Source organism: Lutra lutra, chromosome 2 (assembly GCF_902655055.1).
Source record: "Lutra lutra chromosome 2, mLutLut1.2, whole genome shotgun sequence".
NCBI classification, from domain to species: domain Eukaryota; kingdom Metazoa; phylum Chordata; class Mammalia; order Carnivora; family Mustelidae; genus Lutra; species Lutra lutra.
In genome coordinates this window covers 137,940,277-137,966,285 of record NC_062279.1, presented here as the reverse complement: position 1 = coordinate 137,966,285, position 26,009 = coordinate 137,940,277, and the positions used below count along the sequence as shown (strand labels likewise).

Below are 26,009 nucleotides of genomic sequence, written 5' to 3'. Positions count from 1 at the left end.
GGGATATTGGTCTGAAATTCTCCTTTACGGTGGGATCTTTGTTTGGGGATTAGGGTAACGCTGGCTTCATAGAAAAAGTCTGGAAGTTTACCTTCTCTTTCTTTTTTTTTTTTTTTAAAGATTTTATTTGTTTATTTGACAGAAATCACAAGTAGGCAGAGAGGCAGGCAGAGAGAGAGGAGGAAGCAGGCTCCCTGCTGAGCAGAGAGCCTGATGCGGGGCTTAATTCCAGAACCCTGGGATCATGACCTGAGCTGAAGGCAGAGGCTTAATTCACTGAGCCACCCAGGCGCCCCCTGTTTCTATTTTTTGAAACAGCTTCAGGAGAATAGGTATTATTTCTTCTTTGAATGTTTGGTAGAATTCTCCAGGGAATCTGTCAGGTCCTGGGCTCTTGTTTCTTGGGAGGTTTTTGATCACTGCTTCAGTCTTGTTACTAGATATTGGTCTATTCAGGTTGTCAATTTCTTCCTGATTCAGTTTTGGAAGTTTATAGGTTTCCGGGAGTGCATCCATTTTGTCTAGGTTGCATAACTTATTGGCATATAACTGTTGATAGAAATTTCTGATGATTGTTTCTATTTCCTTGGTGTTAGTTGTGATCTCTCCCCTTTTCACTCTCTGGAACAGAATAGAGAGCCCAGATACGGACCTGCAACTCTATGGTCAAATAATCTCCAACAAAGCAGGAAAAAATATACAGTAGAGAAAAGACAGTCTCTTCAATAAATGGTGCTGGAAAAATTGGACAGCTATGTGTAGAAGGATGAAACTCGACCGTTCTCTTACACCATACACAAAGATAAACTTGAAATGGATGAAAGACCTCAACGTGAAGCAGGAATCTATCAAAATCCTGGAGGAGAACATGGGCAGTAACCTCTTCGACATTGGCCAAGGCAATTTCTTTCAAGACATGTCTCTAAAGGCAAAGGAAACAAAAGCGAAAATAAACTTTTGGGACTTCATCATGATCATAAGCTTCTGCACAACAAAGGAAACAGTTAACAAAGAGGCAACCCACGGAATGGGAGAAGATATTCGCAAATGACACTACAGACAAAGGGCTGATATCCAAGATCTATAAAGAACTCCTCAAACTCAACACCCAAAACACAAATAATCACATCAAAAAATGGGCGGAAGACATGAACAGACACTTCTCCAGAGAAGACATGCAAATGGCTGACAGACATGTGAAAAAATGTTCATCATCATTAGTCCTCAGGGAGATTCAAATCAAAACCATGTTGAGATACCACCTTACACCAGTTAGAATGGCCAAATCAACAAGACAGTAAACAACGTGTGTTGGAGAGGATGTGGAGAAGGGGGAACCCTCTTATACTGTTGGTGGGAATGCAAGTTGGTGTAGCCACTTTGGAAAACAGTGTGGAGATTCCTTAAGAAATTAAAAATAGAGCTACCCTATGACCTGCCATTGCACTACTGGGTATTTACTCCAGAGATACTGATGTAGTGAAAAGAAGGGCCATCTGGTACCCCAGTGTTCATAGCAGCAGTGGGCACAGTCGTCAAACTGGAAAGAACCATGATGCCCTTCAATAGACGAATGGATAAAGAAGATATGGTCCATATATACAATGGAGCATTATGCCTCCATCAGAAAGGATGAATACCCAACTTTTGTATCAACATGGACGGGACTGGAAGAGATTATGCTGAGTGAAGTAAGTCAAGCAGAGAGAGTCAATTATCATATGGTTTCACTTACTTGTGGAGCATAAGTAACACATAACATAACATAACACAGAGGACATCGGGAGATGGAGAGGAGAAGTGAGTTGGGGGAAATCGGAGGGGGAGACAAACCATGAAAGACTGTGGACTCTGAGAATGAAACTGAGGGTTTTGGGGGGGATGGGGGTGGGGGGTTGTTTGAGCCTGGTGGTGGGTATTATGGAGCACTGGGTGTGGTGTATAAACAATGAATTTTGGAACACTGAAAAAAAAAATAAAAAAAACCAACTACATCTTAACTAGCTTATTTTGGTGATTGTTTCACAACATATGCAAATATCAGCTCACTGGCACACTGGAAACTAATATGTCAACCAAACATCAATTAAAAAAATAAGTAAATGAAAATCCCGAACCCAAGACCAAAACAACAAAAACAACAAATATGTACTGTAGAGTGGGCTGCAAAATTTGCACATATTTTGAAGAAACGTCAGAGAAATTTCAGGACTGTGGGGGGCTATTTCAGGTTATGCCTCCACCCACATCCCTTTTATTCAAATTTACCACAATTAGAGGGTTTTTTTAGAAAAAAGGTTTAAGAAACACTGGTGTGTAGGGGAGTGTTCAGGTTCTTTAACTAGCTTATCAAAAAGATCAGCAGAACCAGATTTCTCTCTTAACTTCTGAATTTCCCTTGTTGGCCCTTAAATAATGAAGAGCTTCTGGGTGTGTAGCGCCATGTTTTTGAAAACCTCCTTGCCTTTCCCTCAGCAGTGCTCCAAACAGAACACCTGTCCTTACTTCTCTTGACTTTTGAACTCACACTCCTCCCAACCCCCACTCCCAGAGTTCTCCCCTCAGGCAGCACATTCTTCAGATTCCTCCTCTGACCTCCTGCTCTCCCCTTCCAAGCTGTCTGGATCCCATCCTCTGGGCACACTATTATCACTAGAAGTCAGGGCTAGCTGCCTTGTTTTATCATGCCCATATTTCCTTCATGGAGACATCTTTCATTTTGTTCTCCTAGAAGGGCCATTTTCAAGTGCCCACTTGGACTTTCTTTCAGAAGGGAAGAGAGTCATCTGAATGGTGAGATGGGTCAGACCTGACTTCTGTGGGCCACACTGACAGGAAAGCAGAATGGCTTCCTTGAAAAGACAACTCGGGCCATCTCTGGGCTCTTTCGCTCATAAAAGTTCTTATGGACTCCTTCCAAGAAGGGCTAGGTCTCTCTACTTTTTCCTCCAAAATAGTAAGCACATGTGGCAAGTCATCCCTTTTGTGGCTATAGCCTCACTGTGGCTCTTTCAGTAATGGGCTGGGAGTGAGTTAACTTGGGCAGGGAAATAGGACATCCCACAGTGCTTGGCAATATAGCCATTGTCAGACAGCCCCAGATAAAACTGACAGCTTCTGTTTGGGTCTGGTGTTATCTATGTATTCCTAATTAGTTAAAACCCAAGGAGAAGGAAATCTGTAACATCCAAAATATCACAATGATTTAAATTACCAGTTAAGTTAGTTCTACCAATTAGCCTATAAACTTCTGGAAGGCAAGACTACTATATCTTTCTTTATTGTTGTACTTCCCTCAGTACAGAGTACTTGGCAGATAAAAGGTGCAGAATTATTTTATCTGTTAATTTTTTTCTGATTATAGAAGCAATGTAACATTCTAGAACAAAAGAATTCTGTAAAAATAGGAAATAAAAAGTGATCCAACGACTAAAGATTATATATTAACAAAATATAAACTTGTATGCTTACTCTTTTTTACTATCTGTATATGTGTTGTTTTACCAGAAGGAGAGATGATGTTATACATAGTTTTTTTTTATTTTTTATTTTTTATTTTTTTTAAGATTTTATTTATTTATTTGACAGAGAGAGATCACAAGTATACAGAGAGGCAGGCAGAGAGAGAGAGGGAAGCAGGCTTCCTGCTGAGCAGAGAGCCCGATGCGGGACTCGATCCCAGGACCTGAGATCATGACCTGAGCCGAAGGCAGCGGCTTAACCCACTGAGCCACCCAGGCGCCCCCATAGTTTTGTTTTTAAAAAACAATTTTTTGGGGACGCCTGGGTGGCTCAGTTGGTTGGACGACTGCCTTCGGTTCAGGTCATGATCCTGGAGTCCCAGGATCGAGTCCGGCATCGGGCTCTCGGCTCCGTGGGGAATCTGCTTCTCTCTCTGACCTTCTCCTCGCTCATGCTCTCTCTCACTGTCTCTCTCTCAAATAAATAAATACAATCTTTAAAAAAAAAAAACAATTATTTGCAACATTAAATATTCTTCTCTAAGCTAATTTTCATAGCTGTATGGTATTACATTGGCAAATGAATAAAATGTAGCCCTTTGATAAATAATATTTATCAGACATTTGTCAAGTTTGTGTGTGTGTGTGTGTGCTTTGCCACATGGCTTATGTGCATTACTGTATCACTTCTTCCCAACTCTGGGACAGGAATTTTTATATATCCATTTATACATGAAGGAACAGAGGCTAACAAACATAACATAGATTGTCCAAGGTCACACAAGTATTAAGTGGTGAAACTGGGATTCAATTACACTTGATTTAAAACTAGAGCCTCTGTAACTTTTAAAAGGATATTCTGTAATTTATTTAGCATATATCCATTGTTGAGCATTTAGGCTGTTTCTGATTTTCTTATAGTGATTAGTAATACTGCTGCTTATGTTAGACATCCTTAGAGCCAAATCTGGGTATATATTTTTGGTTTTATTCTTCAAATAAATTCTTAAAAGTGAATTTTTGGTCTCAATTGGTTTTTCTCTCTAATTACAAATCTAGCATGTGCACAAAATGGAAAATTTGGAAAATATAAAAAAGCACAAAGTAATAAGGGAAAAACCACTTATAATAATTCCACCTTCCAGATAGTATGTTTTAAATCTCACTCTTTCTCTAACCTCTTCTTATGTGTATCGTATACACACATTTATCTATAAACTATGTACATGTATATGTACACACAAATATAGTGTTATAGTTACATTGAAGTGTATATCTTACCTTTTTAGTTATATGTTATAGAAAATGGTATGATATTGTTGCTATGTATATAAATATATACACATATGTTTTCTTTGCAGGTAATCAATTAATTAATTGTAGAAACCATATTTTGGAGTTTAAGGAAAAAATGCTACGTTTAAAAAACAAAACTGAAAGAAATCGCCAAGAGCTGATCAAAGCCTTGAGTAAAATGAAGTATGAAATGACACAGAGAAAAAATATGTCCATAAACTTAGGTTTGTGTTGCTTTTGTTTTTACGTGTGGTGGTTTGTTTGTTGGTTTTGTGTTTTGTGTTTGGGAATTAAGATTTTGTGCTTTTTGATTTTAGGACACTTCTCCCCAACAAATATAACTAAATTAGTACTTGTTCTTTTATTGTGAGGCATACAAAAATCAGGTAAGAGATATCACTGATATACTTCCTCTCCTCTCTAGCTCAGAAATGGTCTTCCTGTGTTTTCCGTGTGACTTGCACCACCATCGTGACCCATACACTAGATGGGCCCGAACCCTGAGTGTCCCTTTGACTCCTGCCCCTCCCCTCGCCTCCTCTCACATATGCCCATTTCAGTCAATCCTGAGTATCTCACAAATCTGTGCACATTTTCCCATCACCATCTCTGCTAGTCATGTCTCCTTCATGCCTCATCTGAATGACTGCTAACATACTTCTCTGTTTTTTCTCTTTCCCCAGAATTGTCCCCGCTTATTCCACTGTAACCAAAGGGAAGGTTCACTGTCCTGTGTATCATCCTACAGTGGCTCCCATTTCTCCAGGATAAAAGTCCTGCCTCTGTTTCCCCTTTTGTAGTCAGGTAGTCCTCACTCTTAATCCCTTGCAACCACTAATCTGTTCTCTGTTCTTAGAGTTTTCCCTTTCTCAGAATGCCATGCGAATGGAATCATACAGTGTGCAATCCTTGGAGACTGACTTCTTTCACTTAGCAAAGATTCATCGAAGTTGTTATGGGACCAAATTTTTGTTGCCTTTATATTGCTGAGTAAACTATGATTACAAGGATGTACAGTGGATACAGTTTGTCTATCCTTTTACCAACAGGTGGTTTTCATTTTTTTGGCAATTACAAGTATGTGTTGCTGTAAACATTCATATACAGGTTTTTTGTGAAGAGAATTTTCTTAAAATTATTTTTTCTTAAAAAAATTTCCATGGGGCGCCTGGGTGGCTCAGTGGGTTAAGCCGCTGCCTTCGGCTCAGGTCATGATCTCAGGGTCCTGGGATCGAGTTCCGAGTCAGGCTCTCTGCTCAGCAGGGAGCCTGCTTCCCTCTCTCTCTCTCTCTGCCTGCCTCTCTGCCTACTTGTGATCTCTGTCTGTCAAAGAAATAAATAAAATCTTTAAAAAAAAAAAAATTTCCTTGGGGCGCCTGGGTGGCTCAGTGGGTTAAAGCCTCTGCCTTCAGCTTGGGTCATGGTCCCAGGGTCCTGGGATCAAGCCCTGCATCGGGCTCTCTGCTCAGCGGGGAGCCTGCTTCCTCCTCTCTCTCTCTCCCTGCCTCTCTGCCTACTTGTGATCTCTGTCTGTCAAATAAATAAATAAAATCTTTAAAAAAAAAATTTCCTTAAAAAATACATATATATTATCCTGAATACATATCAAATGGATATGTGATTTGGAAGTGCTTTCTCCCAATTTTGGCTAGTCTTTTCATTCTCCTTACGGTGTCCTTCAGAAAGCAAACATTTTTAATTGTGAAGTTCAATTTATCAATTTTTCTTTTTATATAATGTTTTTGATGTTATCTTTAAGAACACTTTACCTTCTTCAGGGTCATGGAGATTTTCTTTTATGTGTTTTTTAATTTTATACTTTCAGATTTTAAATTTGGGTCTATGAAACTTTCGAATTGATTTTTATAAATGGTATGAAGTACTGGTCAAGATTCAGTCTTTTTCATTTGAATGTCCAAGTATTCTAGCACCATTTGTCAAAAAGCCTGTCCTTTCTGCACTGAATTGCCTTTGCACCTTTTCCAGAAATCATTTGATAATATTTATGTAGATCTATCTCTGGATTTTCTATTCTATTCCATCGGTCTATATATCTTTTCTTAATTTAGTATCACACTGTCTTGATTACCATATTATGTATTATGAATTAAATAGGGTGTGAGTCTTCTAATTTTGTTCTTCTTTTTCAAAATTCTAGAGGTATATTCAAATGAATGGTCTAAGTAGAATCATTAAATGTTGAGTTACAAAACAATGTTTAGGATACAAACTATAATGTGATATTAATCAAAATAGCAGATCAGATCAATTATAGCATGTTTCAGTTGCACTTCATTCAGAACTGATAGTTCTGTTAGTCTCTGGTTATGTAGCTCATAGTGCTAGGCTTAAATATTACTTCTTAAATAAATGTGAATCAACAGTATTTGAGCTATATTTTGTAGCCATATAATTTTAATAATTCACATTTAATTGTATGTCTCATATACTGAATATTAAATCTGTTTATTTCATTATGAAAAATTGTACCAGAGAAAAATCCCTATGGTCATGTACTTAGAAACCCTATTTTTTCTTTCTTTCAGTTGAGAAGAAAATGAATACATTGGGTAAGAGTGAAACAGCATCTAATACATTTGAAATCCTAAAGTTCTTTTTTCCTCATCTAAGGAAAGCAGGCAGAATTTATCCTGATGTAATCATTGGCAAAGAGAAAACAGGTGGTAAGCAAACTTAGAATTAGAAAATCAAATATAGATATTTTGATCTTTGAGGACATGCTTTTAAGTTTTGTTGTCTGGTTTTTGTTTATTTAATTTTTAAAAGATTTATTTATTTATTTATTTATTTATTTATTTGAGAGAGAGCGTGAGAGGGGGAAGGGCAGAGGGAGAAGCAGACCCCCTGCTGAGCAGGGAGCCAGATGCAGAGCTCCATGTGGAGCTCGATCCCAGGACTTCAGGATCATGACCTAAGCTGAAGGCAGTCACTCAAACAACTGAGCCATCCGGGTGTCCCTGTTTATTTAATTTTTAAAATGGGCTCCATGCCCATTGTGGAACTTGAACTAAGAATCCTGAAATCAAGAGCTGAATGCTCTACCAACTGAGCCAGGCAGGCGTCCCCTTAAGCTTTTTTTGAACGCTTCTCTTACTATTATTGTGCTTGCTTTTAAGTTTTAAAATGTAATCCATTAATATAATGCTCTCATATATAGGCCACCAGCCTATGTGGCATTAATTTGGACTGCCAACAATCAGTATATGACCTGGCACAAAAAAAATAGTTCAACAGATATTTAGACTTGAATTCAAATTCAATTTAAATACAGATGTGTTGAAAATAGGTCATTATAAGTCACATATACATGTGACTTATATTAAGCATCTGCTAAGTACCGGGCAACTCTTGTCTCCCTTGGTTTTGATCAATTCATTCTTACCTGGTTATCTTCCTATTTCCCCATCTTTCTGGTGACCAAGGTAAGCAAAAACTTTACAGAAGACGTGATGTTAGCTGATCCTTAAGGCACGAATTTAACTTCAGCAGGTATTGAAGAAGAGACAAAGCATTTAAGTTAGAAGTAGGGATTTTAGGGCTAGTCCTACAGACCTTGTTTATTCTAATGAGCTAGTCACTCTAGGCCAGCGGCTGCAAATTGCATCCCACTGGCCAAACCTGCTACTTGACAGAAAGTAAGTAGCTCTGTTTGGAGCCTCGTCAGTATTCATTCTTACTTGTCTGCGGCAGAATGGAGTAGTTGTGACAAAGACTGTATGGCCCGAGAGCCAAAGGTGTTTACTGTCTGGTGCTTTCCAGAAAAATTTACTGACTTCTGTCACCTCTATCTATGTGGCTTCTAGGGAATAAGTAGTGTTGTTCCATAGCACATGCCTCTGCCAAGCCTGCTGTGCTGGGATGGGGGTGCCCGCATGTCCTTTAGCATCTGAATTCTCCCTGTGTTCCATAGACAGACTTACTGTGCATGCTTGCTTGCTTGCTTTTTTTTTGTTTTCTCTCATTGTCTCATTTGACCCTCACAACCCACTACAGCAAGACCTATGATTATCTCTATTTTACACCTAAGAAAATTGAGGTTTAGAGATATTAAGGTGCTGCCTGGGATCACACTTGAGTCTTTAACTGCATCAGATTCCCTCTTGGGAGTATTTTGAATGTGGCGTGTGTGTGTGCATAGACATGCATACATGTGTGTGAATATATGAGAAAGTGTGTGCTACCCCAGTGCTATAGGTAACAGGAGGAGGAGAGGAAAGACATAGGGAAAAAACCCCAGTATACAGACACTATAAAATACAAGATACCAAGAACACTATAAGATACGAGATACCAAGAATAAACATAGCCTTAAATAAACATCAGCCAAGATAAGCAGAAGCTCGTTCCAGAGAGTGAAAGGAGGGAGAGATGTTTGTAATCGGGAAGAAGAGCAGAACTCGTTTAGGGATTTTGGGATGTTGAGATAACCTAGTTAGCAGAATTGTGTTAAATCCTGGATAATTTTCTGATTCCCATCTATTTCCTGATTTCCATCTATGCTGTATATATTGATCTTCCTTTTGAGGCCCCTTTGGTGGATTTTCATAGGTTCTTGGGAGGATCAGTTTGCCTATAAATCTTCAATACCAGAGGTAATTTAAAAGGAGATTTTTTTTTCCCTGGTAACTGAAAGATCACAGCACATAAAACGTTTGTAAATGCACTGAAGCCTGTAGCAAGGCCTACAGGGGAATCTGTGACCAGTCTTATTTGTTCTATATTCTGAGTATATCTCAAGTAATTTCTGCTCTCTACCCGCAATAGCTGTTCTTTCTGAGCTTTCATTTCTTGCGCAGTGTATTGAAATAGACTTGTAAACTAACTAAAGTCAATCCATTCTTCATACCCTCTTCAGAGCTACGTACTAAAATGCATAACGTCATGCCAACCCTTGCTTAAAATCCTTTAGTGGATCCTCAGGACATATAGGGTAAAGCTAGCTCTTTGCACAATAGACTGTATCTTTCAAATCAGTTTTTGCTACTTCCCCTCCTTTCCAGCAACCCCAAAACACTTAGAGGTCCTATGAATAAGCCAAGTGATTAGCACAAGCTGATCGCTGCCTGCAGTGAACCCACCACCTCCAACCGACCACAACTAACTTGTCAACAGTAAGTCCCTTTCCCAGTACGACTTTTCAGCTTAACTGACAACTTCTTTGTGCAGTCCTCCCATGTCCTCAAGTAACCAGCTTCTACCAGACATGGCCCTCATCCTCCTGCATACAATAAACCATTGAGAAAGATATTCATATTCAGGAGAATATCTTTATGACCTGAAGATAAACAAAGATCTCTCAACAGGAATCAAAAAAGCACTAACTTTATATAAAGGACAATCCACAGCTAATCCACAGCTAACAATCCACAGATAACTGGCATTTGTTCAGGCAGAAAATGAACTTTGTGATAAAAATTAATAGTAGTTTGGGTAATTTTTGTAACTTAGTTTTGGACAGTACTTATGACCATACAACTAACCCAAATGCAGTAATAAGCATAGCTATTAATGATAAATTGTGTTTTTCTCTATGGTTTGAAATGATGATTCCACACTCCTCTGTCTGCAGTCTCTTTTGCACTGGGTATTTCCACTGTTAACAGAGGAAATCAGAGTTACCTGAAGCAAACACTGAATTCCATTGTCTCCAGGATGACTCCTTCGGAAGAGAAGGACTCCGTGGTGATCGTCTCTGTCGCAGATGTACGTGTGAAAAATAAGTGGTTCTCCTCGTGCCAAGTCTATGGTCTCCAAATACCCTTCCTCCCTGGTAATTGCTGTATCGTTTTGGATTTTTTTTCTTGTGATCTCTCTTTGTCAAATAAAATAAATAAATAAGTAAAATATTTAAATGAAATATTTTGTAATATTTCAGTGTAGCAAATAGCTGGTGATTCAATTTATGGCTATCTTAAGAACTTTAAGTACTGTCAGAGGTATCTGCATCATGATGGATATTTTAAAGATTTTTTTTTTTTAATTTACTTGACAGAGATCACAAGTAGGCAGAGAGGCAGGCAGAGAGAGAGGAGGAAGCAGGCTCCCCGCTGAGCAGAGAGCCCTATGCGGGGCTCGATCCCGGGACCCTGAGATCATGACCTGAGCCGAAGGCAGAGGCTTTAACCCACTGAGCCACCCAGGTGCCTCATGATGGATATTTTAAAATAAGCGGTCTGACTATATACAGTTCAGAGTACTCAGATTTGACAATAGAAATGTTATTCAAAATTTTACGGAATTTCATATTAGGGATGCTTGGGGTCCTGAGGCAATATTGTGTAATGCTAATCACTTTTGTAAGAAAAAAAAATCTGAGAATGACTACCAAAAGCTATTTACAAATGAATCTTTTATCTAATCTAGCACAGAATTCGATAAAGAGTAGGCACACAAGGTTTGTTGATGAAAGAAAATTTGGGAATCAAGCTGAGTAATACCATCTGGAAAACTGTGGTATAGTTTTTGTTTTTTTTTATAGATTTTATTTATTTGACAGAGAGAGAGAGATCACAAGTAGGCAGAGAGGCAGGCAGAGAGAGAGGGGGAAGCAGGCCCCCCACTGAGCAGAGAGTCCGATGCAGGGCTCTATCCCAGGATCTTGAGATCATGACCTGAGACGAAGGCAGAGGCTTAACCCAATGAGCCACCCAAGTGCCCCAAACTGTGGTATAATTTTGAAGTACATTTATTATCCTATAATACTCATAAAATGAAAACATTTTCAAAAAGAACAGTTCTTAGAAATAAGCCATCCCATTTTTAGGACAAAACTGTTTTAGATACATAGGTTTTGCATACTAATTTTTTTTTAAGAGTTTATTTATTTATTTGTCAGAAAGAGAGAGAGGGAGGGAGGGAGAACACAAGCAGGCAAAGTGGGAGACAGAGGCAGAGAGAGAAACAGGCTCCTCACTGAGCAAGGAGCCTGATGCGCGACTCGATCCCAGGACCCTGGGATCATGACCTGAGCTGAAGGCAGCGGCTTAACCAACTGAGCCACCCAGGCGTCCGTTGCATACTAATTTTTAAGTGTAAATAATGTATAGTGATATTTTGTACTGTGACAAAAGGAAGAATGAAATGTTTTCAGTATTCAAATTGGGTCTTTAAGACACGTGGGTATTTTAAATTCTTTTATAGACAGTGGAAAAACAAAAAGTTCTTAGGAAGCAATGCCATTCCATGCCTAAACTAAACTAATGTGTAGCAACCATATAGTAGCAAAACTATGAGGCGTGCTTAATTTCAGTGAAATATTTTTCTCATTTTTAGAGAAATGAAGATTATTTAAAATCTGTTGTTGACATGATTACAAAAAGGTAAGTAGTGTTTGATAAGTTTGAAAATAGCTGTTCTTTCATTTTTCTGTTTTATTTTTTCGGCCCAATTATATTATTGCATTAGTGATCATATTCATTTTGATGAGCGTAGCTGTATAGAAAGAACTACTTGGAACTACGGGTCGTTCTAAGCTGTGACAAAGTATAGCTTATAACTTTCCCCAGTTTTGTAGGTTGTCTGCCCGATAAGACCCAGCTTGTGTGCGTGGACGGGCCCCTTTACCAGGAAGGTGTGCCAGCCAGCCTCCAAACAGGAAACCTTTGGTCATTCAGATAGAGGGAATTCAGCACAGAGAATTGGTCAAGAAAGTGTTGACAGGGGCTGAGAGAACAAAAGAGAAGAAAGGAAGTGGGGGAAGCATAAAGGGTGCTGGGGTTATAGCCTTCCAACCCCCCAACCCCTGCTGCTGCTGCTGCTGCTGCTGCTGCTGCTGCTGCTGCTGCTGCTGCGCTGTGGAAAATGCCCGGATGGCAGCGCTGGCCCGCTGCCCGAGCTGGGCACTCTACCCACTCCACGACCTCCTCCTGCTCCCGTCCTGCTGCTGCTGCAGACTTCCCCCAACCCCAGAGTAGGAAGCAGAACCTCCTCTTTTACTGCCTTCTAATCTCTTGATACTGCCTGCTATCTGCAGAACCTGCCTGGAAGCTGGCTAGCAAGGGGGCTGGGGTTGTGGCCTGCAGAGGCCCCCGGGGCCTGCAGTCCCGGCAGAGCGGAGTGTGAGAATGGGGCTGAGGCCAGATGCGCAGCCCGCAGCAAGGGCTCAGGTGCCCTCCCCTGAACCTCAGACCAGTCTCAGCATCCCTGCCTCTAAGGCGGTCAGACATGCTGTGGCTTCTGTTGTGTAGCAAATGAAATCCGCTGTGAAATAACAGGAGCAGATCATTGCCCCCTGCTCTCCAAGATACAATGTAACACAACACACAAGACAGAACAACCTTTTTTTTTGTTGTTTTTGGTTTTTGTTTTCTTTTTTTCAGTTTCAGAGGTAGAATTTCGTGACCCATCAGTTGCATCTAACACCCATCCATCGCGTGCCCTCCTTAATGCCCCTCACCCAGTTACTCCATCCCCCTCCTCCCCTCCAGCAACCCTGTTTGTTTCCTCTGACTAGGAGTCTCTTAAGGTTTGTCTCCCTCTCTGTTTTCCTCTTATTTTATTTTTCCTTCCCTTTCCCTATTTCGTCTTCTTTGTTCTTAAATTCCACATATGAGTGAAATCATATATTTAAGACAGAACAACCTTTAGTATAATCTGAAAGCCAGTGTAGCGTATACACAGTGAACAGAGGAAGCAATCCATGGTAACCACTAGGATGCAGGACATTCTATAGGACAGTCGACCCAGTTCTATGAAAAAAGATAGCTGAGGGGAAAAGAGAAGAACTGAAATGACTGGTGTGGATAATAAGTTTAAAAAAGAAGGAAGAAATAACTGGTTATAATGAGAGGACCTTGATACTCCCTGGAGCACCCCCTCCCCACCCACTGTCTTCATCAATTAGTTACTTGTTAGGATAATGGGCTTATTTGAATATCAACTGAATGTTATGTGATAATAAAATTCTTAGCCTTGTAAGGTGTGATAATGGCTTGTGGTTGTGTAAATAAATGTGCTTTTTTGATTTTGACACTGAAGATTTAAAGGGTGAGAACTGATTATCTAGGATTTGTTTTAAAATACTTCAGCAAGAAAAAGGGGGCTAAATGGATGAAACAAGTGTGATTAAAAAAAAGTAATGGTTATTGAAATCAAGTGATCAGGGATTCATTATAGTCCCACTTTTGTGTCTGTGTGTGTTAATTTTCACAATAAATTTAAAGATGTAAAGAATTGAATTAGGCTATTCTCAGCAAGCTCGACTGATGGGGAGAGATGTTGAAGCACAGCAGCTTAAAGGAAAACTTGTGATTGGCGGGGTGGGTCTGGAGATGGGAGCCCCAGGAGTGGCTCTGTACCTGCGCTCATTGCTCATGGATGGGAGGAAGCTGATGAATAAAGTCTATGGGGGTTGGGGAGGGGGGAGTTGGATGCAGGGTACACATGGCAGGAGGTTTAGGGGGAAAAGATAGGAACGGGTGAAGGAGTAGGAAAAAATAGTTTGAGAAAGGAGGGTGAAATGAAAGCATTCCCTCCTTAAAGGATTTTCTTTTCTCCGGGAAAGAAAGATAGTATGTTGAGAATGAGTGATTTATTAGCAGTGAACTTGACCTTGAGGATGGTAATGAAGCTTTGAAGTAGACGATGTATGTGGAGGGAGATAGAACTGGTAGAGATTAACTAAAACACCCTTGTATGTCTAATTTTACCCAAAAAAGATTCCCCAGGGAAAAAAGTTGTCTCATACTTGAATCCTTAAAATGTTCTCATATTCCAGGATAGCCTCTCTTGGTTGCTTTATTCTGCATAATAAACCACTGTTTGAAGAAGACACATTAGCCTGAAATGACTTAAATCTATGCTAGTTTGGTGTCCTTATAAGGGAGTCTTAACAGAATCCGTTACAAAGAAGGCAGGGTTTTGCAAACAATTTCTAGGGATATGTTTTGAAATCCTTTGAAGATGACTAAAAAATTACAGTATGTGGTTACTTGTGGAGATCACAAATAAAAATACTGTTTGGTGTATAAAAACACTTATGTTTTGCTATAAAATGTACAGTCAATGTCACTAACTAGAATTTTAGTTAGACTTAATGATCATGTGTACCAGAGAACGATGTCAGATGATTCAAAAAGAGATTCTCGTGATGATGAAAATGTTAATGTCAATAAAGGATAAAGAGTTGGAATAAAATTGTTTTATTTTTTGTGAGAATAGAAATCAACTATAATTTAAAAATGTATCTTATAGAATATGCAATTTTAAATGAGATTGTATCTAAGTTAATGTAAACTCATAGCTTTTCATTTCTATACATAAATTTTTATATATTTAATTTAGCCAAAACTCTTTGCTAGGTCTGCTCATTGAGGTTAATGAAAGATTGCTCTGTATTTTATTGGTCTTAAATTTGAGACTGTAGTTGTTAAAGGACCCAACTAAGGTTATATATAACCTTACATGAAACTGTATATAACTATTACTTTATATAAAACTATACAGCTATAAAGTTTCCACTTTTTTATAATCACAAGGTAGAATCATTCATTTATAATAGCAACAATGTATAGTTATACCATTTTCCCTAGTCACTGGCAGCTAGCAATTCTGGTATCATTATCTCAAGAACTTTTGAAGCTATCCATAGCCTAATAAGCTAGAAAAGATTTAAAGAATCCTAGAAAGGAGTCCCCACAAAGGATTTCAAAGGTCTTGCTTAAGACAGACTGAGTAAAACTGAGCCTGGAATCTTTCTCTTTATTAGGAAAGATACCTCTATTAGGTATAATAGGAAATTATACCATCAAGATAGAAATTATTTGTAACTTGACTTTTGTTGCCTTGGTACTTTGCCTGAAATTTTCTGGAGGATAAAATCTACTTACACGCATCTGTAATCCAAACTTTTTGTGATTATATATACTGCAACTTAATGTTATTTTCACTTGCTTCTGCTATTCTAAATTGCTATAAAAAGTTATGCAATTTAACTTTTAAAAATGTAGATATTATGTTAGTAATTTTTATCCCAAACCAAATAGAAATCCTCATTCTTTTCTTCCATACCAATATTTTCTACTCCTCAAGGAACATACTAAAATGGATTTTTAAAAAACTTTTCTGGGACGCCTTGGTGGCTCAGTCGGTTAAGCAACTGCCTTCAGCTCGGGTCATGATCCCAGGGTCCTGGGATGGAGTCACTGGGCTCCCTGCTCAGCAGGGGGTTCTGCTTCTCCTTTTGCCTACTGCTTCCCCTGCTTGTGCTCTCTCTCTCTCTCTCTGACAAATAAATGAATAAATAAAATCTTTTAAAAAATAAAAAACCTTTCTATTTGATATACCATTAAATCAGAAGAGCCAGTAAGACTTTCATCCCCTGTACTCACCCATTTACACTCCCACCTAAAAAAATAAATAAGTAAAAAAATATATATATAAATAACTCTTCCATTGATACATAGAGCCTGGGAAGAATCTATGTATGTAGAAGAATTCTCTCCTTACCCGGGTATGTATTGCTATTCCAGTTTTACAGATGAAGAAACTAAAGGTCAGAGAAAGTAAATGACTTGCTCAAAGTGTGTTAAGTGAAGGATGCAAAATTGGTAGATACCCTTTTCTGGGTCTCACTTTCTCTCTAGCACTGCTAGAGGTTGCTGCTGCTATCCCATGCTCATGATACATACCTATTAGGAAACATCTGGAAACCATTTAAAATGCAAATGAAAGGAATACAATTGTCCACATTCCAATGGCACAAGGAGGCAACAAGACCACATGTTTTGCTGTCTGTAAGTAAACTGAACAACAGAGTAGCAGTGATCAGGCACCCACAGATTCTGAAAGGAGCAGTGAGATGGTGAGGTGATGATATGCGATTTATGTAGTGATTTGTGGACTGAAGAGTCAGAAGCAAGTTCGTACTTTATGGAATTATTCGCGGTTAATCCAGTGTGAAGACTCAAATTCAACCAGTGTTGTTGAGGGAGAGCTGTTATTTAACTGACACATGGTAACAGATTCATGAATAATAGAATTGTGCAAAGTGAGGACTACTTATTTTGCACATAATAGAGATTCTGCATATAAAACCCCATCTTTTTCACCTATTAGCATAAAACAAACATTTTCTTGAGACTTTAGGCATTTCAATAAATAATGTAATGCCTAAATTTAAATCTCATTTAAAGTCATATTATTTATGTCTAAAGGAAAACCATTTAATGCTCTACCTGGTGTGTCCTGTCCTTTACCTTGACAGTACAAGATGTGTATTACAGGTTTTGTGAGCAATATTTCATGCATTTTAATAATATCCTTGTTGGTCTATAAATATTAACTTTAAAGATTCTGAAAAGCATACATAGTCATCCAATGAGTTGTGGACAAGTCACACTCATTCAGCAGCCATGAGGGTATTCAATAGGACGTTTACTAAACTCAAAACTATGCACTTTAAAAAGTCATCTAATGTTCTATGCTAACTCGTTAGTTCCATTATTTTGTTTTTGTTTGTTTGTTTGTTTGTTGTTTGTTGTGTTTTTTTTGGCTGGATACAGTATACTTTATTGATGGTACATGACAAGGTAGGGCTCCCCAAGCCCCTCCCCTAGTTCCATTATTTTGAATCTTTTAGAGTACGTACCTGATTGTAAACTTGCAAAATTTCAAAGTGCCTATAATTTTTACAAAAGGAAATTAATTTTATATTGTATTTTTTAACTTTGTTAGGTTGCTTACTAATTTGTAAAAGAAATAGACTAAAAAGTATTATCAAAATGTGGATATCATGTATCAACATGTGAAATAATTCAAATACAAATGTTATGTGGATATGCACAAAGACATTCTTTTTAAATATCTGTTATTTTGGTAAATCAAATATTAAGTTGCAAGCTTCCAATTACTTCTGCTTACAGATTCAAAAGGCAACTAAGGTCTGGATCATTAGAAATCATTTCAATACCTGCCTTTTTTTATCCAAACATATTACACGTCAAGCAGTCAACTGAGGACTCCGGAAGATCAGAGAGGTATGACGTACTACCTTAAATAACCCCATCAGATGTAATGTGGGAACCGGCATCCGATAGACCCCATCTCAAACCACAGCCAGCTCCTGTTAGCTTGCAAGAGCTGACTGTGTGCAGCTCTTCCCAGTCTGCATCCAGCAGCATCAAGTCGGTAGCATGAAATCAGCCGTGGTAGGAGCATTTACACCACGGAGATGGGCAAAACACAAACCGTGGTTCACCCTCACCCTACTCCCCGAAGAATCAGTTGTTAAAACATTTACCACCAGCATGCCACTGAGTATCTGTGTTCGCATTGTCAGCCAATAATTAGCAAGGGTGTAAGGAAGGGGGAAAGCCTGGGGTTATAAATTATTATGGGTATATTCTAGTTCCAGTTTTTTTGTTTGCCGTAGGTCATCCTAGACAGGTAGTTTAGACTTTGTCTTCTTACCTTCCTCTGCTTTCCCTAGTGCATAATAAAATCTACAATATATATTTGGGAAAGTCATTGTAAGAATAAAATATAGTATTTATGAAATAATTTTGAAAAAAGGTCTATACATGTATAAAGGATCACTGTTGTTTGATTATAAATGTCATAGGTATTATAAGAAGTGTAATGATTTGGTTCCTCAAAATTACTAGAGTAAAAGAAATGTCAGAATTCAGAAAAAAGTTTGATCCCAGAAAACTTATTAGCTCTGTTTTGTTTAATGGTAATAAATGGTATGTCAGAATCTGGAAATCTCTTAGGGATTTTCCTTTGCTTTGAATTAAGTAGTCAGTTCTTAGAGTCATAAAGCTGGGAGACATTTTGGTCCTGTTTTTCCTTCTGCTCTTTGTGTCTCCATCATCATTTCTTCTTCTTTTTTAAAAAAAAAAAAAAAAAAAAAAAAAAAAAAAAAAACAATCTCTCTCTGCATTATCCCCCTTGTCTCCATTCCTCTTCCTTGGACTTACTTCAGGCCATCCATGATCTATTTGTTTTCCCTGAGCCTAGCCTAGCCTGGCCTCTCTTCCAGTTCATTCTTCCAGTGTAGCCAGAATACCTTTTTCATAAGAGATCAGGCCCAAAGTTTCCTTCCTGATCTCGTCTCTGCCCACCTCCCCATCAGCAGCTTTTCCGTCCTCTCTCGGTGCTCTGGATCTAAGGTGACATGCTTTCTTGTGCGTTTCATGTCTTGGCAATACTGGTCCTCCCACTGAATGCCCGGCCTCCCGATCCACCCATCCCATCTTATTTTACGTCGTCATTGCCAATGTCTCTGTAGAGCACTTACCTAATCATTCTGATTTTATTACTTTTCTGTCTTTTCATACTGGATTATGAAACTCAGAAGGGCAAAACTGCATTGTGTCTTGCTCTTTGTATGTTCAGGAAGTGGCCTAAACCTAGCTTAGTATTAAATTAGAATAGAGTTTCTTCTTTATTTTTATTTGAACAAGACCTTAGGCCAGAGATACTATTAACTTTACTACACAGGTCAGAATTCAACCAAAACATAAAATAGATTATGCTTCTCCTAGTGTAGTGATGGCAGATAAGGTCCACTGAATAAAGATGGGAAACATTTTAATACAACTTATCCGTGTAACATATTCAATTGCACCTACTGTAGATAGTACTCTATGTTAGCAAAGCGTAAAAAATTGTTTTAAGGGGCGCCTGGGTGGCTCAGTGGGTTAAGCCGCTGCCTTCAGCTCAGGTCATGATCCCAGGTCCTGGGTTCGAGCCCCACATCGGGCTTTCTGCTTGGCAGGGAGCCTGCTTCCTCCTCTCTCTCTGCCTGCCTCTCTGCCTACTTGTGATTTCTCTCTGTCAAATAAATAAATAAAATCTTTAAAAAAAAAATTGTTTTAATTACTGAAGTGCGCTTATAAATAAAATTATGTAATAATGACAAATATTAACAGATTTTATTGCTGTCTTTAGTTGGCGTATCAAACAAGTACTGGATTTTTGTTTTTTGATGCTGTATGCCCAACCCAAGGCCATGTATTATTTACAGGTAAGACCGTGGTGTATGTGTGTATGTGTGTAATTTAAAGTGGAAGTATCATGTTCTCCTTCCCTCTTTTGATTCCGTCCTTCCTCATCGTGTTCCTCCACCTTACTTTGTATTCAGGAAATAGTTAATATATTTAAGTTCCAAAAGGAAGTTTAAAGTTGATTTTATGTAAGTCTTCTTGCTGGATTTACTGTTAACAAAGGAAATTTTAGTTACCTGAAGCAAACTGTAAAGAAATTCTCAAATTAGGAAAAAAATAGAAATTATGCTCCTTACGTTTCTCTTCCCACAAATTTCTTACATTAGGCAGATGTATTTTGAGCACTTACAGTATGTCAGACAGTGCGTATGCTTACCATTGGTTCCCTACATAGGCTCGCATTGTATGTTCAACCCAGTGCTACAGTGCCTTTCTGTATTTCTGAAATAAAGCAATTATATATAGATTGAATTCCCTGAATTCTGGTGTATTGTTAAATAATAGTGTTTTGTTTCCCAGCAGTGAGTGTACACCTTACTATGTGTGACAATATGTAGTGGTAAGAAGAGTTTGCAAGACATCATTGGAGAAGAGAGAATGTTAGAAAAATGCCCGAAGCAGGGTCCTCTCTTTTACTGGAAGAAAAAAAAAAAAATCTTTTGATTCCTAGTTAGTGGAATGTAATAGAAACACGAGATCCAGCCAATGAATTCTTCCCAATTTTACAACAATGCAGTTCTCTTTTGTGCTCTGGTCATATGCTTGAGGACTTTCACATTTTTCTGAATCATTTAGGAGGCTTTTTTAGTGGATAGATTACACATAATATATATCAGATTTAAAAGAAAGGAAAATACTAGTTTTCCTTTCCCCCTCTCTTAGGGAGAACTATTCTTAGGCTTATGTACACCATCATTCTACCCAGCTGGTGGTGGATGAGAGTGCCGGTTCCCTTTTGTCATCTCTTGGCACCTGTCATCTTGAACATAAAGCTAGTTGGCCTTAAATTAGAAATGGAAGTATTCGTAAGGATGAAAATGGATTCAGGTAAGCCATTTTTTTTTTTTTTTTTCAGTGAGGATTTAGATTGAGTGTTCCATATTATCATTTAGGAAAGAAACTTATCATCTTTGGTCTCAGAATCCGAGAGTGAAAACTAACAGTAAAAACCCCCTCAGCAACTTGAACTAAAAATAAAACTAACCTCATAAAAACATTTTCTTTAGTGTATGCTGTTGAAAGTATTTTCAATTCTCAAATGAATGCAGCTTATTCAATGGAAGTATCAAAGTTACTAATGACTTTTTGTTTTTTTTTTCCAGCTAGAAGATGATATCATAGCTAAAAAGACATACTTTACAAAAATCACAGATTTTGTGCATAATATCACTTCAAAAAATTGGTTTTATATTGAGTTTTCAATTCTTGGATTCATAGGTAAACAATATATCTATTTTTAAGCACACAATAATCTTAAAAGTTCTTAAGAACTTATCAGTTTGGGATGCTTGGGTGGCTCAGTTGGCTAAGCGACTGCCTTTAGCTCAGGTCATGAACTTAGAGTCCTGGGATCAAGTTCTACATTGGGCTCCCTGCTCAGTGAGGAGTCTACTTCTCCCTCTGACCCTCCCCCTTCTCCTGCTCTCTTTCTCTCATTCTTTCTCTCAAATAAATAAATAAAATCTTAAAAAACTTATCAGTTTGTTAATAAATGGAAAAGAATGGCATGATTTCTATAAAGATACTTTTTAAGATAAGATCAAATTCAAGTATCTGAATTTCAGAAAATGTATTTTCAAACCAATTTTTTCCTAGATGGACAATATAGATTAGCAGGTTGACATATACATATATGTTATAAAAATGTAGGAAAGATACCACTTGCTAAGTGCTTGCTGAGCGTCTGCAAGTTCAGTGACCAAGGCGTACTTCTCGATTTTATATAGAAAAATAGTTTCAGTTTACATAGAAACTCAAAGAATTAAAGTTCCAGAGAACGGAATTCTAACTTAGGACTCCTGTACTCTAAATTCCTTGTCACTTCTGGTATGCCAAAGCTGACCTACCTAGAAAAGTATAAAAATATATGAATCAAACCCACCACCGAGGAGTTCCTAAAATTGTGCCCATGATGTGATTTTTAAAAACATTTCTTCTATGAATTTTCTTTTGCTTCCTTCCACTCTCTCAACTCTTCCTTCTACACTTTTCCTTTTATTAGAACTGTGAGGTAGCAAGTCGAATGACCTTACTCATTTCATGGTGCGCGTCATCGTTTCTTCATGCAGGAGCCTTCTCTTATTTTATTCTTTTGTTTGAGGCCCAGTCCCTACTCCCACTTCCTCCCAACCCCCAACAGGTTTGTGCTCTACTGTGTTCAAAGAATACATACAAATATGCATGCATTCCTGTCAATACTTGGTGTTTATCACGTTTGTACCTGCTTAAAGTTTACAAAAACAGGTGATGTGATAAGCTTATTCATGCCCCTTACATTTTTGTCCTTAAAACTAGATTTTAAAACTGCCCGACATGTCGATTTATGCCCGTTTAGTTTATTGTTCCTCCTGCTGTTGCATAAGCCCTACATAATAATCCATTTGATATATCCAGCCTCAGAGTGGTTGACCTTGATTGCTTCTAACTCTCTGCTGCACAAAGAAATGAAGTGGCATACATGTCCCCGGGAGCAGAACCACGGAGAGTGAATGTAGCAGTGTCTCTACGTAGCCAGATTGCTTTGCAGATTGACTGTACTGTTTATACCCCCCTAAACAGTGTGTAGGAAGGAGTTCCTGCTTCCCCATATGCTTGACAGTATTTGATTCTTTCTGTTACTTACTTTTTTTTTTTTTTTTTTTTGCCTCTGGGAGGAGTGTAAAGCATTTCTCTGACTGCTCGTGAAATCTGTTATTCATATACATACTTGATCACCACCTTTCCCATACTTTTTTGTTAAGTGTTGTAGAATCCAATTTAAGACCTTATTTTGCTCAGCTTTGATTTAAATAAGAAGAATTATAGGTAGCAGTAATACCTGATAAGCTTGAAGAGGAAGTAAGCTTATTGATATATTGCTTTGTGAACTATAAATTCCTTTTTATCTTTTTCACCAAAGTCAGGTGTGAGAAGGATGGAGAATATTCACATTCTGATCACAAGAGCACATTGAACAGGAGCACTATATATGTAAAGCTGAAGTCTTGTTTAAGCTTAAGTTTATAAGGGCTTTGTTTTCTGTTGTTATAATAATAATAATTTTCTTACTCAATATTACCAAAACTATGAGTTTGCTAAGCAGAATTTTATAGCATACTGACAGCAGATAAGGAAAACACAAATACTGAATCAACTATTTCTATCATTAAATCACTTGGTCACTGTATATACTGGTGCCAAAAAAATTAAAATACAACTATACATTTCACTAAGTAACCCATACAGACTTAGCTCCTAGTGAAAAAAACCGAAGCATGCTTACTTCCTACCAGCATGTTTATTAAATGGTTAGATGTTTTTTATACTATTTACTTTAAAGTGAAAATTTACCTAATTTTATACCTTCAACTTCATTTTAAAATTAATTTTAAAATTAAAGATGTAGTATATTAGAAAAAAAGCAATTAGACCTAATATTGTACTTTAAAAGGTAGCAAATCTTGAGGAATCACAAATGTGAAATAGAAATAAAATTCATATAAAATGATGCTCAAATACTGAAATAATACAGTATTCTAATCAAAATTAAGTGTTAAACATAAAAAAATCTGGTAGAGTTCTACAAAAGTCAGGTTGTAAATCAGTTTCTGTAAAATTAAGTAAAAGATTAAATCTCCTATAGTTTTCATGTTATTTATATATCTTTTATTATTATGTATATATCTTTCATTTGATTTAGAAAATTGATCTCACTGGTTATCAAAATTACCTAAGAGTATTCACTATACTAAACCTGCTTCACACTTCTTGCCCAGAAATGGTAATCATTAATACTTAAGTAGATGTATTATTTTGTTTTATTATCCTTCAACTTCACTAATACTTCAAGCTTAATTTATTTTGAAGGAATATGATATATTTAATCTTTAATGATTTGGGGGGTATTTTCTCATGTTAATAGAATGAACAACTGTATATCAGTGTTATTTCATGATATATTGTTATTTGGATTTATAAACACTCAAGAGTTATTTGGATTTGTTTACTTTTTCTCCATAGGAAAGCTGTTTAAATCTGAGGACTTAACTGACTTTGTACGTTTCTTTTTAATGTTCTACAAAGATAAACCCATAGACTTGCTCTTGGGGGACATTTTTCAGGTAAAGATGTGTAACCCAGGAGAAACTCCTGTGAGTATTTCTTTACTTTGTAAATGCAAAATATTTTAGGAAAATACTATCTGTCTAATGTAATTCCCTAAAATTTGTTCACCAAACTAAACCTTGATGAATGCATTAATTTTTTGACTTCCGGTATCCAGAACTTTTACTGACATTTATACGTACTAAATGAAGTAATGAAAGGCCACAAATGTAGTGAAAAGTAGAAGAAAGGAGACAAAAGAAAAAAACCCAAACAAGTAACAAAATGATGGATGTAAATCCAAATATGTTGATATTTAAATTAAATATAAATGACCAAAATATCACCAATTAAGAGAGAGTTCATCAGAATGGATTTAAAAACACTATGCAATTACTTGCTGTCCATATTCAGTTCAGATATAATGATATACATAGGTTAAAAGTAAAAGGTATAAAAAAGAAATACCTGCAGACACTAATCAAAGAAAATCTGTAGTAGCTATATTAATATCAAAGTATACTTTGGTGCAAAAAAAAAGCAAAAAATTTGACCAGGGATCAAGAAAGATACTACATACTTGTAAAACGGTCAAATCACCAAGGAGATATGACTATCATAGAAGTGTGTATACATTTAACAACAGAAACTCAAAATACATTAAGCAAAAGATGACAGAACTAAAGGAAAAAATAGATGAGTCTGCAGTTATAGTTGGAGACTTCAACACTCCTCTTTCAGTAAGCAGCAGAGCTGGTAGGTAGAAAACCAGCAAAGAGATAAAAGAATTGAACATCATCTACCATCTGGATTTAATTGCTATTTTATTTTAAAGATTTTATTTATTTATTTGACAAAGAGAAAGAGAAAGTGCATGTGCACAAGCAATGGGAGTGGCAAGCAGAGGGAGAGGGAGAAGCAGGGCTCAGGCTCAGTCCCACACCTTGGGATCATGAACTGAGCTGAAGGCTGATGCTTAACCTGCCGAGCCCCTTAATTGATGTTTTAGAAACACTATGTCCAACAGCAATAGAAATCATATTCTTTTAAAGTATGTATAGAACATTCACCAAAGTAAACATGTCTTGCATCATAAAACAAAGCTGACAAATATAAGATGAAATCACTCACAAAAAAAAAAAATGAAACTAGAATTTGACCACAGTGGAATAAAATTAGAAATTGATAACAGAAAGATAACTGAAAAATCCACAAGGATGTGGAATTTAAACAATGCACTCCTGAATAAACCAGAGTGAAAGAGAAAGTCTCTAAAGGAAAATTAGAAAATACTTTGAATTAAATGAAATGAAAATACAACCTACCAAAATTTGTGAGATGCAGCTAAAGCACTACTTATGGAGAAATTTATCTTAGAAGAAACCATTATCTTAGAAGAGAAGAAAGATCTCACATTAGTAATTTCAGCTTCCACTTTAAGTCACTAGAAAAAGAAGAGTGAAATAAACCCAAATCAAGAAGAAGAAAGAGAATAATAGCTACGAGGGCAGAAAGAAATGAAACTGAAAACATAAAGCCAGTAGAGAAAATTAATAAAACCAAAATCTCGTTCTTTGAAAAGAGTAAGAAAATGGATAAATTTCTAATAAAACCGACAAAGAAGACCCCAAAACATAAATTATCAATATTAAAATGAAAGAGAGAATATCATGGTATATATGTAGATGTGTGTGTATCTAAATCTAACAAAATATGTAGGTTTATCTATATGCTGAAAACTTTACAATGCTGATGAAAGGAAGAGACATACCATGATCATGGATTGGAGGTTCAGTATAGTAAATATGAAAATGCTTCCTAAATTGATTTATGGACTTAACATAATTCCAGTCAAAATCCCAGCAGGAGGGGCGGCTCAGTGGGTTAAGCCGCTGCCTTAAGCTCAGGTCATGATCCCAGGTCCTGGGTTCGAGCCCCGCATCGGGCTTTCTGCTCAGCAGGGAGCCTGCTTCCTCCTCTCTCT

The 26,009-nt window shown here is 37.3% G+C and overlaps 1 protein-coding gene across 9 annotated transcripts in view; it reads left to right on the top strand.

The window, feature by feature from the left end:
- Positions 1-26,009, top strand: part of MGAT4D (MGAT4 family member D) — a 53,287-nt gene that overhangs the window by 11,864 nt on the left and 15,414 nt on the right. For 6 of the 9 annotated variants that reach the window (XM_047718498.1, XM_047718497.1, XM_047718494.1 and 3 more), the window contains exons 2-9: positions 4,823-4,981; positions 7,304-7,441; positions 10,348-10,481; positions 12,051-12,097; positions 17,639-17,752; positions 19,668-19,743; positions 21,046-21,160; positions 23,942-24,072. In XM_047718498.1, coding sequence (XP_047574454.1) covers positions 4,823-4,981; positions 7,304-7,441; positions 10,348-10,481; positions 12,051-12,097; positions 17,639-17,752; positions 19,668-19,743; positions 21,046-21,160; positions 23,942-24,072 — 914 coding nt within the window. The remainder of the gene's footprint in view (positions 1-4,822; positions 4,982-7,303; positions 7,442-10,347; positions 10,482-12,050; positions 12,098-17,638; positions 17,753-19,667; positions 19,744-21,045; positions 21,161-23,941; positions 24,073-26,009) is intronic. The other 3 variants (XM_047718501.1, XM_047718500.1, XM_047718495.1) reach the window with 1 other exon arrangement.